Source organism: Podarcis liolepis (assembly GCF_965112155.1).
Source record: "Podarcis liolepis genome assembly, chromosome: 6".
In the NCBI taxonomy this organism is placed as follows: Eukaryota; Metazoa; Chordata; class Lepidosauria; order Squamata; family Lacertidae; genus Podarcis; species Podarcis liolepis.
Window position 1 is genome coordinate 20,043,478 of NC_139559.1, and position 14,988 is coordinate 20,058,465.

The window sequence follows — 14,988 nt, forward strand, 5'->3', positions numbered from 1 at the left end:
GGTACCAATTTACACCTGCAAACCATCAATGGATGGACAGTTTAGAAACGCCAGATGACAATAACTGCGCCTTGCTACGGCTCCAAGCCAACAGTGCTGATTAGGAGCCTAATCTTTTGTCATTATGGAGCTCTCCATAGTTCCACCACCCTGGTAGGTTCAAGGGGTGGCAGCCTGGGAGGGGGCATATGAGGTGGCAGCTCCTGGCTGTGGAGTTCCCTCCCTAGGGAGGCAAGTCTGGCAAGTTGACTGTCTGTTTTTCATCATATGCTGAGGTTTATGACACCTCAGAGGTATACATTTTAGTCCCCACCCTATTATTCAGATTATAGATTGATTTAACTGATGCTGCATTTTTACGCTGCTGTAAGCCCGCCCTAGGACCTTATGGCGAAGAAAGGAAAGGAATGAATAATACACATGTTCTCAAGTTGCTGTTGAGAGAGAGCTGGGGATTAAATTCAAGCAAAGTTCTACATCACAACTGCAGGGAGGGTGAAGTGTGAGTGAAGTAAAGGAGCAGGGTCAGGCCATTTCAATCTCAGAAATAAGAAAACAGCTCAACATCTTCTGAAATACCAGAGACAATGAGGTTTTAATTAGGTGCTTTTCTTCATGCACAGTAACAGTCTTCTGGTACCATTCTTACTCCACACCCCTACCCCATAATATACTAACAGAGCAAATATAAAGATGGACCTGAAATAATAATTTAACTTGCTCACCCCACTGATAGAAGTTCACCTTATTATTCATCATTCATTCCCACCACGAGTCAGTGTATTTGACAAAGTATAGGATAAAGTGCATTACGGGTTGTTGTTTTTTGACACAGTCCTACGAAATCTCTCTAATGTACAATCATAATGGGTACAGCCCATTTTCTCATTATTCCAAAGTAGATGGTGCTTGCTGTTCAAGGATTCAACATAACTCCCAGAGACATTTGGCATTAGAGTTCGTCTTTCGTTTCAAACTATGATGCAACCTTTTCTTAGGAAAGGAGTTTCCAGGTGGCACTCTTACAAAGATGTATACTGAGTACACTCTGCACAACTCAAGTACTGTCATAAATCTAATTTTTGGTGTCATTGACGCAAGGGACTCCACCCTGTCACAGTAACTCCTGCTCGTCGTCTTCAGAACCGGAGGGCCCTTGTCGCACTTCTTCGTACCATTTGTTGGTGAGGGTTTTCATCTGTATGCGTCCGTGATGTAAGTCCTAAGGCAAAGGAACATTGCAACCGATTAAGACAGCATTTCTATCTTTCCCTGTGTTGGAAGAACAGCCTGTGGCTGAGAAGTGCGAGTTTTGAACGTGTGGGTTCTGAACAAAGAAGGCACTGAATCTAAACCAATTATGAAAGATTTCTTTGTATGCTACAAAATGTTGCTGTAGCTCATCCAACCACGCTGTGAAAAAGGGAGCGTAGTGGCAACATTCACACAGAATAAAGAAACTTTGCAGGTGGAAGGAGTTTCCCTGCCGGGGTCTGTCTCAGCCTGGGGAATGCCCTTTCTCTCCTGAATCCCACACCTAGCTTCTCTCTCCAGGGAGGCCTGAACGGCACCAATGCTGTCACTGTTTCAGCACCAAGCAAATATAGGTTTGTTTGTTTTTGTTTGGTGTTGCCTAGATGCCTAAGAAACAATGACTGAATGTTTTAACACTAATAGTGTTTTTAATAAGTTGGGTGTGTGTTTTTACAGTATCACTATATATTTTTCTTCTAAACTGCTTCAGGACATTGCTGTGCGAAGTGATTCCTAAGAATGTGCTGGATCAGGCCAATGGCTCATCTAGTTCAGCGTTACAGCTGCCAACCAGATGCCAGTGGAAAGCCTGCAAGGTGGACATGAGCACAACAGCACTCTGCCCACCTGCAATTCCCAGCAAATGGCATTCAGGGGCACAATGGCTGAACCCACCTCTTGTGTGAGCCGCCTAGTGAAGAAAGGATTCAAGTATTTAACATCGAGCCACATAAATCCTTTGAGGTCCTGGCGCTTTAAGTAGTGGGCTTCATACTCTTCCTCGGTGAGTTCGGACAAGTGTTCAGATTCAATGGTGTTACCCTGGAGAGATCAGAGAAGAGAAACGAAACATCAGAATCCCAAACCATTGTTTCCTCGGTCACTTCTTAGCCTTTCCCATTCACATACTTCACTGAAGCCAATCAATACTCCCGACAGAAAGCAGCAATATAAATAATAACAATCGTTTGGGTAATGAAATGCCAATTTCCAGCAGACCATTTCAAGAATGTGGGTTCAGAGGAGGCTAAAATTCGCCATGGCATTCGTCAGTCCAGTTCTGATACTGCTGATGGTTATGGCTGTGCCAAACACATGGAGAAGGAAAGCGGCAAGCACATCTGCTAGGGACCTGGTATTTATCCAGCAAGGCCGCTTGTCTCTTTTGTGAATGAAGCCTCCAACTGAGCTTTGCCCAGTCTGGATTTGCACCAGTAGCATCAAAGTAGATGGATGGTCAAGAAGGTCACTTCCGCCTGCAGAAGAAGGTGGTGTTGTGGGCTTCACGCCCACACCGTGTGCGCAACGGCTGGCTCTCAGCCTCCACACGATTGAGGGAATCCCCGGCCGTGTCATCCCCTGGACAGCCAATCAGCTGGCTCGGGGGCGTGGCCTGCCCTATTTAACACAGGCGGGCCGGGGGGCGAAACCCCCTGAGCCTGAGGTCCATGCACATGCCACTAAACTGTGGCTTAGCACAACATGTAAACTAGGCTTTTAAGTGTCTTCGATGGGAGATAATAACGTTGGAGTCACCAGTGTTTTAAGGGCCGTGGGTGCATTTGGATTTTTGAGTGAGTGATGTGGGAGCTACCTGCTCTACCTGGTTCTCTCCCCCTGCCCTGGATCAGCTCCCCACTCCCCCCTGCACACAAGAGAAAGAAAGCGTACGTGTGCATGCGTGCGTGAGCGCTCTTTCTCACACACTGCTCACTTTTCAACGGATCTGGGTGAAAGTCAGATCAGGTAGAATGAACCTGGGCCTTGAAAAGTACATGGAGATGAAAGAGAAGTGGGGAAAGGACCAGTCTTCCAAATTCCTGCTTCAGTTCTAGGTGCTTTTCAGGGAAGAACAAGGTAAGCGTCCTCACCACTGCATGATCAAGTGGGGCCGTGAGTTGGAGTGGAAAGGTGAGTTCAGAGGCTTTAGGGGCACTAGAGGAAGACTTCAAGGGCATCTCACCCGTGGGTACCACACTGGCATGCCCTGTTTGACACAACACCTGGATATGGTGCAACAGGCACGTCAGGCTTTATGTGAAGGTTCACGTGAGGTGTGGATCTGAATGCTCTTCCAGTACAACTCATTTTCTCAGTAAAGCACTGGCCTGTTCTGAACACTTTGCTACCTGCTCTGTACATTGAGGAACAACAGCTTGGGTACAGCCAACTGTTTCACAGTACTTCTGGTTTGGCAAGATAGTGGATGTAAGCAACCTTTACTCTTTGGGAAACTCTCTCTGCCGTTCTCTGAACAGAGCCGTGCATATCCCCATTTTGAACAGTTTGCCAGTGATTTACAGCTGCCGCTTAATGGCGGAGAGGAACACCACTGTCTCCCTGAGTGATGTGTGACTCACTATCTATGTGTTATTATCATCCACTTATATGTGACTCAGTCCACCCAGTGCTATCATGACTGAATTTCAGCAGGAATGCTATTTCACTTAAAGGAAATAACTTGCCATTAAACTTCAAGTTGTGAGTGGTATTACAAACTGGAAAAGGGCTCTGTCAAGCCCAGGATTAAAGGGTAGAGATGTTCCATGCAGAACATTCAGGAGGCCATCAACTCCTTGGCCTGAAGGTCTGGCCTTTACTTTAATTCCCATACAGTGACAGAAGCGGTCAGAGAGTTTGGCGAAAGTGAAGGATCCGCCCCGCTTAAGCCTGGAAGGAAAAGGAGCTCACCATTTTTTCTGTCTTGCTGAGGTTAATGTCTTTCTTGTTCTTTCGCCGGGCTTTGGAGTCTTCAATGTCGATCAGTCTGATTAAGGGCATGGTCCCTCCTCCCAGTAACAAGATGGTGAACAGCACAATGATGATTGTTGTGGTGCCAATGAGCTGCCGCTTCTCTATCGGCTCCAAGCCCAAATGGAGACTCAAGGCATATGGGATGGCCCCACGCAAGCCTAGATGAGCAGAGGAAAAGCCCGCAAAATAAGGAATGCAATTTCTTTACCAATAGGCAGGCTTCTTAAGCTACACAAACAATTTGGTTGTTTTGCTTGTCGCTTTTAGATTGGGCACATCCCATGCCCGGCACCCTGGTTTCATCTACTGCAGCCCACAGACTTTTGACAAGGCTGCATTTGTCATCCCTTGTTACCCTTCACCCTGTTGGGGAAAGGGTTGCAGCTCAGTGGTAACATGTTTTTTGCATGCAGGAGGCCTCGGGTTCAATCCCAGGCATCTCCAGACAGGCCTAGGAGGGACCCCTGGCTGAAGCCCTGAGGAGCTGCTGCGAGTCAGTGCAGACATAACTGATTTACATGGACCATTGGTATAGGACAGCTTGCTATGTTCCTAGTGTCTCCTTCACAAAATGTTGGACATTTGAGTTGCCTTATGCTGAGTAAGGTCACTGGAACATCCAGCCCAGTACTGCCTACTCTGACTGGCAGTAATGCTGCCTGGATGTCTCCACCTGGCGGTTTTTCCCCATCACCTTCTACCTGGCTCCACAGCATTCACACAGCAACCTCCTACCTGGCCATTCCACTGGAGATGCCTCAGCTGGAGAACTTCAGAATGCAAAACTTGTGCTTTGCTGCTGGCTGATGCCCCTCTTTTTACTGCAGGGCGGTTAAATTAGTAGCATACAAAAAAAAAATGGAAACTGTAAACTCCTCAGGGTAGGGATCTGTCTTTTTGCTTGCATTGCTCCATAAACGTTGATCAGTAGTACAATATGAAGAATTGGATTTTTTTTAAAAAAAGTATCAAGTAAGCCAAAATACTTACCACTAAACCACATGATGAACATCATTTTTGGGGTGATCTTGTGATCGCGGAAGAAATTGAGCAGGTAGGAGAGGGGGAAAATATTGACAGCTCTGCCAAAAAGCACAAGCACCTGTCAAAAGGCAAGCAAATTAGCCACTGGGCAAGGGGAAGCATTATTTCAGGCACATCAGAGCAGTCCAAATTGTAAGCGGCTAGTGAGGACGCTCCTCAGATCAGCTGACAATCAAGAGTCACAAATAACCCATTATATACCAGCTCTTCTGCCAGGGGTTAGTATCCAAGGAAGTGCTTCCACCGGAAAAAGGATTTCTATTTTGCACAACTCCCCCTCCCTCTCCTGTCCCTGCGTATGCCCCGTGCCCTCCCCAAATCTGCTCAAGAGGGCCAGGGGAAAACACAGAACAGATTTAGGGGCTGTGCGGGAAGAGGAAAAATTGCATCCATGGAAAGCGTAAGAAGCTCACCGCCCCAACTAAAGGGATAATGAAAACTATTTCTTTAAAAAGGGGAGTGGGGTGTAGCTCGTGATATAGGTTACAATAATGTGTGGGATGTATGTAAAATAATAGATGTATTTTTTTATTTCTCAGTTATACCCCATCAAAAGACAACCTTCCCATATTGTCCTAAAAGTAGGTATATATATTCTTGTGTGTGTGCACGCATACACACACACACACAAACTTATCTGTGGACCCCTTGGGAGGTGGTGGACTCTCCTTCCTTGGAGGTTTTTCAGCAGTTTGGAAGGCCATCTGTCATGGATGCTTTAGCTGAGATTCCTGCATTGCAGGGGGTTGGACTAGATGACCCCGGGGTCCCTTCCAACTCTACAATTTGAAGATCATTCATATGCTCCTCCCCCTGGCAATTCACTGTTCAAGAGTGACAGAATAACACTCCCTGCTAGCAGCAGTCCCTGCTGTAGACTATTCTCTTTAGGCTGCCCACTGAAAGCTGGGAGAGGAATCCATCATTCTGTCACTCTTAACTATTTCTGACTATGAGATGGAGCAGGCAGCCAATAATCCCCACGTTTACTTGGAAATAAAGCAGCTCTAAATAAAAAGAGACACTTCCAAGGAAATATGCAAGGGAGCAGAGTGCATATTAAGTAATTGTGACTATATATTGCCAGAGCTTAGGCAAGAACTATGGGTTTCTTGCACAACCACTGCATAACAACATGTCGTGTTCTGAGATGTGCACCTTTTGTTTCGAAAGAGAAGCAAATGCCTAGCTCCCAAGGCCTCCAGAGAGCGAGATGGTCAGAGGCAGTACCTCTCCAGTAGCAAACATGGCGGGGGGACGGGGACAGACGGACGTGACAAAACAAGGTAGCCATCACTGCTTTGTCGTGCTTGCGAGCTTATTATGAAGGCACCCAGCAGGCCAATGCTGGAAACAGGATGCGGGACAGGACAAGTCACAATGTCTTGCCCTTGCTGGGTCCCTGGTTGCAGGGGATTTGTGCAAGGCAGGGATGTCCAAGGCCGCTCAAAGGTCCAATTCCAGGCAAGTTATTTGCTCCAATAAGGGCTCAGGGAAAAAGCAAACCAAGGGGCAGTGCAAGGTCCATGCCCCAGGAAGCGGAGGGTCAATGGAAGGCTCAGGAAAAAGGCAAACTGAGGGGCTGTTCAGGTAATGAGTGCATCAAGATCAGGGACAAGATATAGTGCTAGTAGCAATGTGCTGTTCAAGCTGCTCTCCCAGCCTCGTAGTGAGGCTCTTAACCCAGAGCCCCACACTGGTTCCTGCTGCAGCCTCTTAGAAGTTGGTAAAAGAGCAGTGGTGTGTGGTGAATTTTTTCATAGGGGAACAGTTAGGGCCAGAGGCATCAGCTTGTGAGGATAGAGGACAAAGCCCCATCCAAATCCTCCCCCCTCCCCGAAGAGTAAACTGCAGGTTTCTGTTAGTCTGCTAAATTCTATTCTGACAAATAGCAGTTCCATAAACTGAGGGGCCACCACAGAAAAGGCCTTCAGATTATGGGACTCCCCCTCCACGGAAGTGAGGGTGGCCTCGACCAAACAAACCTTTAAGCAGACTTCAAAAACCTGTTTGTTAATCTGATCTATTCACAGAGCTCTGTTAACTTAATAAGCACAGCCACTAAAAGTCAATGGGATTTCATTAGGGTGGACATTTCTAAATTATAAGAAAATCCCACAACTCCAGAGTGTGATTGTTAATTTACTTAACTTTCTCATTCACCCTGCTCTTGAGACCTGCATTTCTGAACTTTTCACATATACCTAGATAAATATATTACAGAGAGAATCTATGCCAAAATCACAGACCCTTGAGAACTTTGACCAAGATAGAACTTTTGAAAAGCTGTCTCAGGCTTTTGACATGGTGCCCCTAAGTGCAGTCACCAAGAATGCTTTGCCATTATTCCTATTTTGCAAAAGAGAAGCTTTTTTAAAACAAAACAAAACAAAACAAAACAAAACAAAACAAAACACAATGGCTATTCAGTGGGTTTATAACTCATCAGAAAATGGAACCATTAAAATTTGTGGGTTCTTTGAAACAGCACCAAACACCTCTCTTAAAAAAAGTATGAATGTTTATCCCTTAAGAAAGTACTTACTATGCACCAGATGACAAAGGACATTTCAAACTTGTGAGGGAAGCTAAATATTGATAGGCCTAGAAATGCAAAAACGCATGTTTCTGAAAGAGAGAGAAAACAGAGACAAACAGTCAACCAGGCTGGATAATGCAAAACCACATGCATAGCCCTTTGATGCTGCAGTTTATTAGCACTGAATTACTGTGGCCTGAACGGTGTGGGGAATTCTTAAAAGGACCGCTTGATACGTATGCAGCTGCATAAATGAACAGGCAGCCGGAATAGTGTTGTAAAGAGAAATGGAAAGAAGCATTCATGACACCCTGATATTTTCTATTTTCTTCTTAAAGGCAGTAGAAGAGGAAACAGGGAGTAGGAGTTTCCTCTTCTGCTTCCTTTGCAGAAAGCTCTAAAATTGGGCTGTATCTCCTTTTATGTTCTAAGTTGGGGAAACATACAATGAACTGGTGAACAAAAGCAACAGCAACTCACCCCACCTAATAATTAAAGACCTTGTATGTATATGCTACCTGTGTGAAAACCGTGAGAGAGAGCAGAGAAACAGATGAGAGCAAATGGATTCTACTTTGGATGTACTGACACAAAGAGCCTTACATTTGGGCTCACATAACTAGTTGATCAGGAATAGACAACTGCATGTGCTTAAAATTAATTAATGTGTTTAGCAATTAAGAGTGTTGGACTAGGACCAGTGAGAAGAGGGCTCAGCCATGAAGCTCACTAGTTGACCTCAGGCCAATCATAGAATCATAGAATCATAGAGTTGGAAGAGACCACAAGGGCCATCGAGTCCAACCCCCTGCCAAGCAGGAAACACCATCAGAGCACTCCTGACATATGGTTGTCAAGCCTCTGCTTAAAGACCTCCAAAGAAGGAGACTCCACCACACTCCTTGGCAGCAAATTCCACTGTCGAACAGCTCTTACTGTCAGGAAGTTCTTCCTAATGTTTGGGTGTAATCATTTGTCTCTGACTAACCCTACCTCACAGGGTTATTGTGAGGATAAAATAAGGAGCAGGAGAACAGTGTGCACCCAGAGCTCCTTGGATGAAAAGTATGACATAAATGTGACAGTGATAATAACAATAATGTAATCCCCACTTAAAATAACAAACAAAAATGGCTAAAATAAGGCAATATCAGAAAGGACAGGCTATGCAGAGATACTTTTGTATTTATATTCTTTTGTATTCAATTGTTACCAGGTCCCCCCCCCCCAAAAAAAGTTTCTTTATATCCAAAAGCTTTTAACAGCAATGTAGGCATGTTGCATCTCCTAAATCTAAAAATAGCCTACAGGGGGAAAGGAGTCAAAGAGATCTATTTTGTTATCAATCTTGTGGCAAGTCTTAGCCAAAGCCTGGAGGATGAGGGAGAGAAAAAGATTTACTGCACATTTTATCTTGTTTGGCAGTAAAGGTGACTTTAGACTGCTTGGCAGACTCTTTATTAGTAAGTCGGAAATGTGTGGAAGAGATACTCCCCTGGCTACAGGAACATTTCTCTCTCTCCTTCTCTCTCTGCCTATAATTCATGTCTCTGAATGGCTTTAAACGGTGGTTAGATGAATTCAGATGTGATCGCTCTGGCAGCAGCTGCTACCCAAGGTATCTTAAGTGTCCAGGTTCACAGGCAGGGGAGGCGATTAGCTGAGGGACAACAGCAGAGGCGAGACATCACCTCCATGCTGGCTTTCCCAGAAACATCTGGATACCCAGTGATGTCCAAGACATTGAACTAGATGGAGAATCTGTGACTCTTCAGATGTTGCTGGACTCCAACTCCCATCATTCCTAGTCATGCTGGTGGGGGCTGATGGGAGTTGGAGTCCAACAACATCTGGAGGGCCGCAGGTTCACATCCCTTAGATCCAGTGAGACTCTTATGATAACTTGAAACCACTGCTACTTGCTCAAGGTGGGGCGCAGGGTTCTCCTCCTTGCCATTTGATCCTAACAACAACCCTGTGAGGTAGGTTAGGATGAGAGGCAGTGAGTTTCATGGCTGAGTGTGGATTTGAACCCTGGCCTCTCGAGTCCTAGTCGAGCACTCCAACCACTAGGCCACACTGCCTCTCACGCATCATGCTGTGCAGAATAACTCCTAACCACACTGCCCTGAGCTCCATGGCAGGATACAAATGTGAGACACAGTTCCCTGGTCAGGGGTTTTTAATGTCTGATGCTCTATTGAGTTTCAGTTTGTTGGAAGCTGCCCAGCGGCTGGGGTAACTCAGTCAGATGGGCAGAATATAAATGATTAATAATAATAATAATAATAATAATAATAATAATGCAGTCATACCTTGGATCCCAAACGCTTTGGTACTCAGACGTTTTGGCTTCCGAAAGCCACAAACCCGGAAGTGAGTGTTCTGGTTTGTGAACGTTCTTTGGAAGCCGAACGTCTGAAGGGGCTTCCGTGGCTTCCGATTGGCTGCAGGAGCTTCCTGCAGCCAATCAGAAGCCACACTTCGGTTTCCAAACATTTTGGAAGTCAAAGGGACTTCCGAAATGGATTCCATTCGACTTCCAATGCACGACTGTAATAATGATGGCAAGCCAGTCTATAGCTACATGAGAGCTACATGAGTGTGTGGATAATCAGGAATCATTTTAATAGCTGAAGTTCAGATTAAGGAGACCAAGAAGAAGACAGCATATACCACACATGAAAGCAACGGTCCTCAGTGTCTGCTGCATTAGGATCTGTGTAACCGGCGAGAGGTTATGGTGAGTGTAGTGAGACATCACGATGCCAGAGAACAAGATAGCCATGATACCTGGAGAAACAACAGCACAAATCTGATAAATATTATTTCACGTATCAATGCATAACCTTACTAATCTCCCCCCAGCTCTTGCTCATCCCAGACCAATTAGCAAAACATCAACACTGCTCTGTGATGCAGAAAAGGGAACAGGGAAAATAAATCAGGAAGTGAGCCCTACTCCACCTTTGGGTGTAAGTTGTTGCATCGACATTGTACAATTAGTTTGGCCAGCTGCCAAAGGTGCCTCAATCATCTGGTTCAACCGGTGCAAACATAGCCATACTTGTCACTGTCAGGCTCAAAGGACATTTTTATGAGCTCTAAAAGCACAGAAGCTCCTATATACGCAAGGGCTTCCTTATTCCTTTCAAAATTGGAGACAGCTCGGAGGATGGGTGCTGATGTTTAGGCATCTTTGAGATTAATGGGAGGCAGTCCCTGCTTATGACGGAGCCTCAGGTTTGTGCTGGAGCTCCTAAAGCACTTTGGATCGGGCTACCGAGCCGCATCACTGTATGAGAGGCTGAATCCACATGTTTTCTGCCTTAGGGGTAGAAGAGCTATAAATCAAAACATCTACAGGCCAGGAAACGGCACCATCTGTCCTTCCACAGCATGCGCTGCCCAGATTTCAGGGGGGGGGAAAGCTTGCAAGAAACCAAGAAGGAAATAAAATATTTTCTGGGACAGCAGATAACGCTGGACTACATAGAGTCTGTGAATATACCGCTTTCATCATCAACAATATTCTCACCTTCAATGCAGTTAGGAAGCCAGCTCAGGGGGTGGGAGGGGCAGAATCTGAAGTGGTCCCTTCAAGATGAGCACATGAGCCTGGGTGAAAGCCCACTGAAACCCAGAAAGCACTACAGTGGTGCCCCGCAAGACGAATGCCTCGCAAGACGGAAAACCCGCTAGACGAAAGGGTTTTCCGTTTTTGAGCTGCTTTGCAAGACGATTTTCCCTATGGGTTTGCTTTGCAAGATGAAAACGTCTTGCGAGTGTTCCGATTTTTTTCCACTCCCCCCCTTTTTCTAAGCCGCTAAGCCGCTAATAGCCTTTTAGCCTCTAATCCACTAAGCCTTTAATAGCTGCTAAGCCTTTAATAGCCGCTAAACCACTAATAGCGCTAATCCGCTAATAGGGTTGCTTCACAAGACGAAAAAACCGCTAGACGAAGAGACTCGCAGAACGGATTAATTTCGTCTTGCGAGGCACCACTGTATTAACTTGATACTTTCTTTAGCAAAAGCAGTTTAAAGGACTGGTGAGGTTGAGCTGGAATGGAAAATAATATGGCTCAGAGCAAGTTACTTTGAGCATTATAGCCTTGCCGGTCAGCAAAATTGGTTAGAGCATTGGGCTGATAATGCCAAGGTCACAGGTTTGATCCCCGTATGGGTGCATTTTGTGGCATTGCAGGGGGTTGGACTAGATGATCCATAGGGTCCCTTCCAGCTCTGATTCTATGTACGTATATGTATGTAGTTTGGGACTTTGAGTCAAGGTTGGAGTCTACTATAATTACAGAAGCCCACTTTTTTTGAGTTGATGCTTCTTAGTAACTTAGTTTTGAGAGACTATTTTTTTTTAGGATTTCAATTTTTAAAACAAAATTTATATAAGATTTACTGCATGACTTGTGATTTATCAAACTAAAGGCATCTTGCCAACTATTCAGCAGGTGAACTCATTCAAGCTTCTACGGAACTGCTTTTTTAAATTTATTTTTTCAAGCAGACAGAAAAGTGGGTTGAAGGTAGCTAAAGCCATGATTCTTTGGCATTCCCCCCCCCCCCAATTGTGACTGTGGTCTCAGAGGCCATCTGAAAGTACACCGAAGATCCTGAACTATGGTTTAAAAGCTAAGCCCATTGATTCAAAGTCCCTGTGTACCTTCTATGTATTCACAGAGCTGGAGGAAGCAGGCTGAGATACAGTGGTGCCCCGCAAGACGAATGCCTCGCAAGACGAAAAACTCGCTAGACGAAAGAGTTTTCCGTTTTTTGAGTCGTTCCGCAAGACGAATTTCCCTATGGGCTTGCTTCGCAAGACGAAACATCTTGCGAGTTCTTGCGAGTTTGTTTCCTTTTTCTTAAAGCCGCTAAGCCATTAATAGCCGCTAAGCCGCTAAGCCATTAATAGCCGCTAAGCCGCTAATAGCCGTGCTTCGCAAGACGAAAAAACCGCAAGATGAAGAGACTCGCAGAACGGATTAATTTCATCTTGCGAGGCACCACTGTATTTTCCAGTAGGGAAATCACCGCATGTACCATCCACGAAAATGAGATCACACATGACACGTCACCAAACTCCACCTAGACAGCATTTGCCAAGCTCTGAGGAATTTCACTCAGATGTGCAAGTGCTTGCACAAAGGAAATGAAAAACTTCCTATGCAATCAGGACTGGGCTACAGGCACAAAAAGGGGCTAAGCCCCTGCAGCATTAGAACACAGATAGTGATCTGATAGTAGCTGACAGGCTCAGAAAACCTCAGTGTTTCCATAATCCCTTGGCTGATTTTTTAAAAATGCTCAGTTACGTAATAACTCAATTTGCCCAATGTAATTCCTAACACTTCATTAAGTGTTTATTAAATCACTGAATGGGCTCCAAATTTCTAATTATTAATAGTTCCACGGTTTCCCAGATTTCATCTGGGATGCACTGCTACAGAAGGGTAAACATGGGATCATTGGGGTCGCCTCAGGATGGGGAGGTTTTTAAAGAAGGCCGATCGCCGAAGAATTGATGCTTTTGAATTATGGTGCTGGAGGAGACTCTTGAGAGTCCCATGGACTGCAAGAAGATCAAACCTATCCATTCGGAAGGAAATCAGCCCTGAGTGCTCACTGGAAGGACAGATTATGAAGCTGAGGCTCCAATACTTTGGCCACCTCATGAGAAGAGAAGACTCCCTGGAAAAGACCCTGATTTTGGGAAAGATGGAGAGCACAAGGAGAAGGGGACGACAGAGGACGAGATGGTACGATAGTGTTCTTGAAGCTACCAGCATGAGTTTGACCAAGCTGTGGGAGGCAGTGGAAGACAGGAGTGCCTGGTGTGCTCTGGTCCATGGGGTCACGAAGAGTCAGACACGACTGAATGACTAAACAACAACAACAGGATGGGGAAGAGCTTGAAAATCCACTCTAAATTGTATGTGCCAATACACAAGTGTTGCCATCATAAGTGGAATGGAAGTGGTCATCAAAAGAGCTGCTCCATGTCTGCCTTAGATGAATTAGATTCATTGTGTAAGCTGAATGAATCCATCATGCCTCCTATGGAATCATAAAGCAACAACCAGAAAGGGAAGGAATAGGGTACCTCTTACATGTAAAGCAAGATGGATTTCAAGCTCTGATGCTTAAGATGAATGGCAGGCAGGCTTAGATGGAACAGACACATCAGAGAGCAACTGTGGTGCAGAGGTTAGAGCCTTAGACTAGGATGTGGGCATCCAGGGTTCGAATCCCCATCAGACATGAAGCTCACTGGGTGAGCCTGGGCCAGTCACTGTCTCTCAGCCTAGCCTACCTCACAGGGTTGTTGAGAGGATAAAACAGAGAAAGAACTGTATGTGCCATCTTTGAGCTTCTTGGAGGAAACGTGGGAAAGAATAATAACAACAACAACAACAACAACAACTTGTGGCAAATCAAATGGGAGTTTTCTTAAGTATCTGAGGAAGAATGAGGGAGAATGTTTCAAATTCTATATGCGGAAACCACAACTATTTGATTGTAATCTTTCATACCCACCCACCTGTGATTATAATAAATGCAAATGGACTTATGTCAAGTCACAACACCCCAGATGCTATAGAGAAATGGTCATAGAAGCACTTAGGCTCCTTACATTACGTTCCATGATGATTAAACATGCATTTCCTTCCAAGTCTTAATGCAAGATCCCTTATTTGGTGGCGGGGGTAGCGGTTGGGGAGGAGAGTAGGAATGGTGTTAAAAACAGGAGATTGCATTCCAATGTTTCATTATATCAGACTCTGGAAAGGGACCTGGGTTTCCTGAAGCACCCTCGTTTGTGCTAATGTAGCATTAGCCTTGGGACTAATGTAACCACATGGGTTACATTATGAGCAAAAAGTGTTGGAACCGACTACAAAGCAGGCTTAGATCAATCAATACGGAGAGAGCTTCCTTGTCTTCTCTTCCTATAGACATGACTGAGTTCAACCAAGAACAGACACTTAATTTATACTACCTGAGTATCAACTTCACACGACACATGGCTCTTGTACAGGTGTTCTTTCTTCTACCTAGAATGTACAGCCTGAGTACACACCCCACCTTGTTCCTTCCCCTAGGTAAAAGTAACTCAGAGCAACACCAGGTTTATATGTATTGGGGATTTAAACCCACTATCTATCCCCTCTCTTTCAGTCTCAGACTGGAGGTTGGGTTCCAGGACACAAATAAACCAAGCATTAGTCTTGGTTAGGTAATACCTTCTACCCTGAGCTACTGGGGTAGATAGAACAAAAGCATGCACTGATCTGAAACAGTGCATTTCCCCCATTGTGGAGGTCCGCCACAAACTGTACTAGGGCTCAAGCAACTTCCAGAAGTAGCAGAACAGCTTTTTAT

General features: G+C 45.2%; 1 protein-coding gene across 5 annotated transcripts in view; it reads right to left on the bottom strand.

Annotated features, from left to right (window-relative positions):
- Positions 1–576: 576 nt before the first annotated feature.
- The window catches only part of SLC9A8 (solute carrier family 9 member A8), a 55,933-nt gene continuing 41,521 nt past the window's right edge, over positions 577–14,988 (bottom strand). For 3 of the 5 annotated variants that reach the window (XM_083508102.1, XM_083508098.1, XM_083508101.1), the window contains exons 11-16: positions 10,268–10,384; positions 7,598–7,680; positions 4,999–5,110; positions 3,946–4,166; positions 1,930–2,076; positions 577–1,222 (exon numbers count right to left, since the gene is read on the bottom strand). In XM_083508102.1, coding sequence (XP_083364228.1) covers positions 1,115–1,222; positions 1,930–2,076; positions 3,946–4,166; positions 4,999–5,110; positions 7,598–7,680; positions 10,268–10,384 — 788 coding nt within the window. In that variant the 3' untranslated portion in view covers positions 577–1,114. The remainder of the gene's footprint in view (positions 1,223–1,929; positions 2,077–3,945; positions 4,167–4,998; positions 5,111–7,597; positions 7,681–10,267; positions 10,385–14,988) is intronic. The other 2 variants (XM_083508099.1, XM_083508100.1) reach the window with 1 other exon arrangement.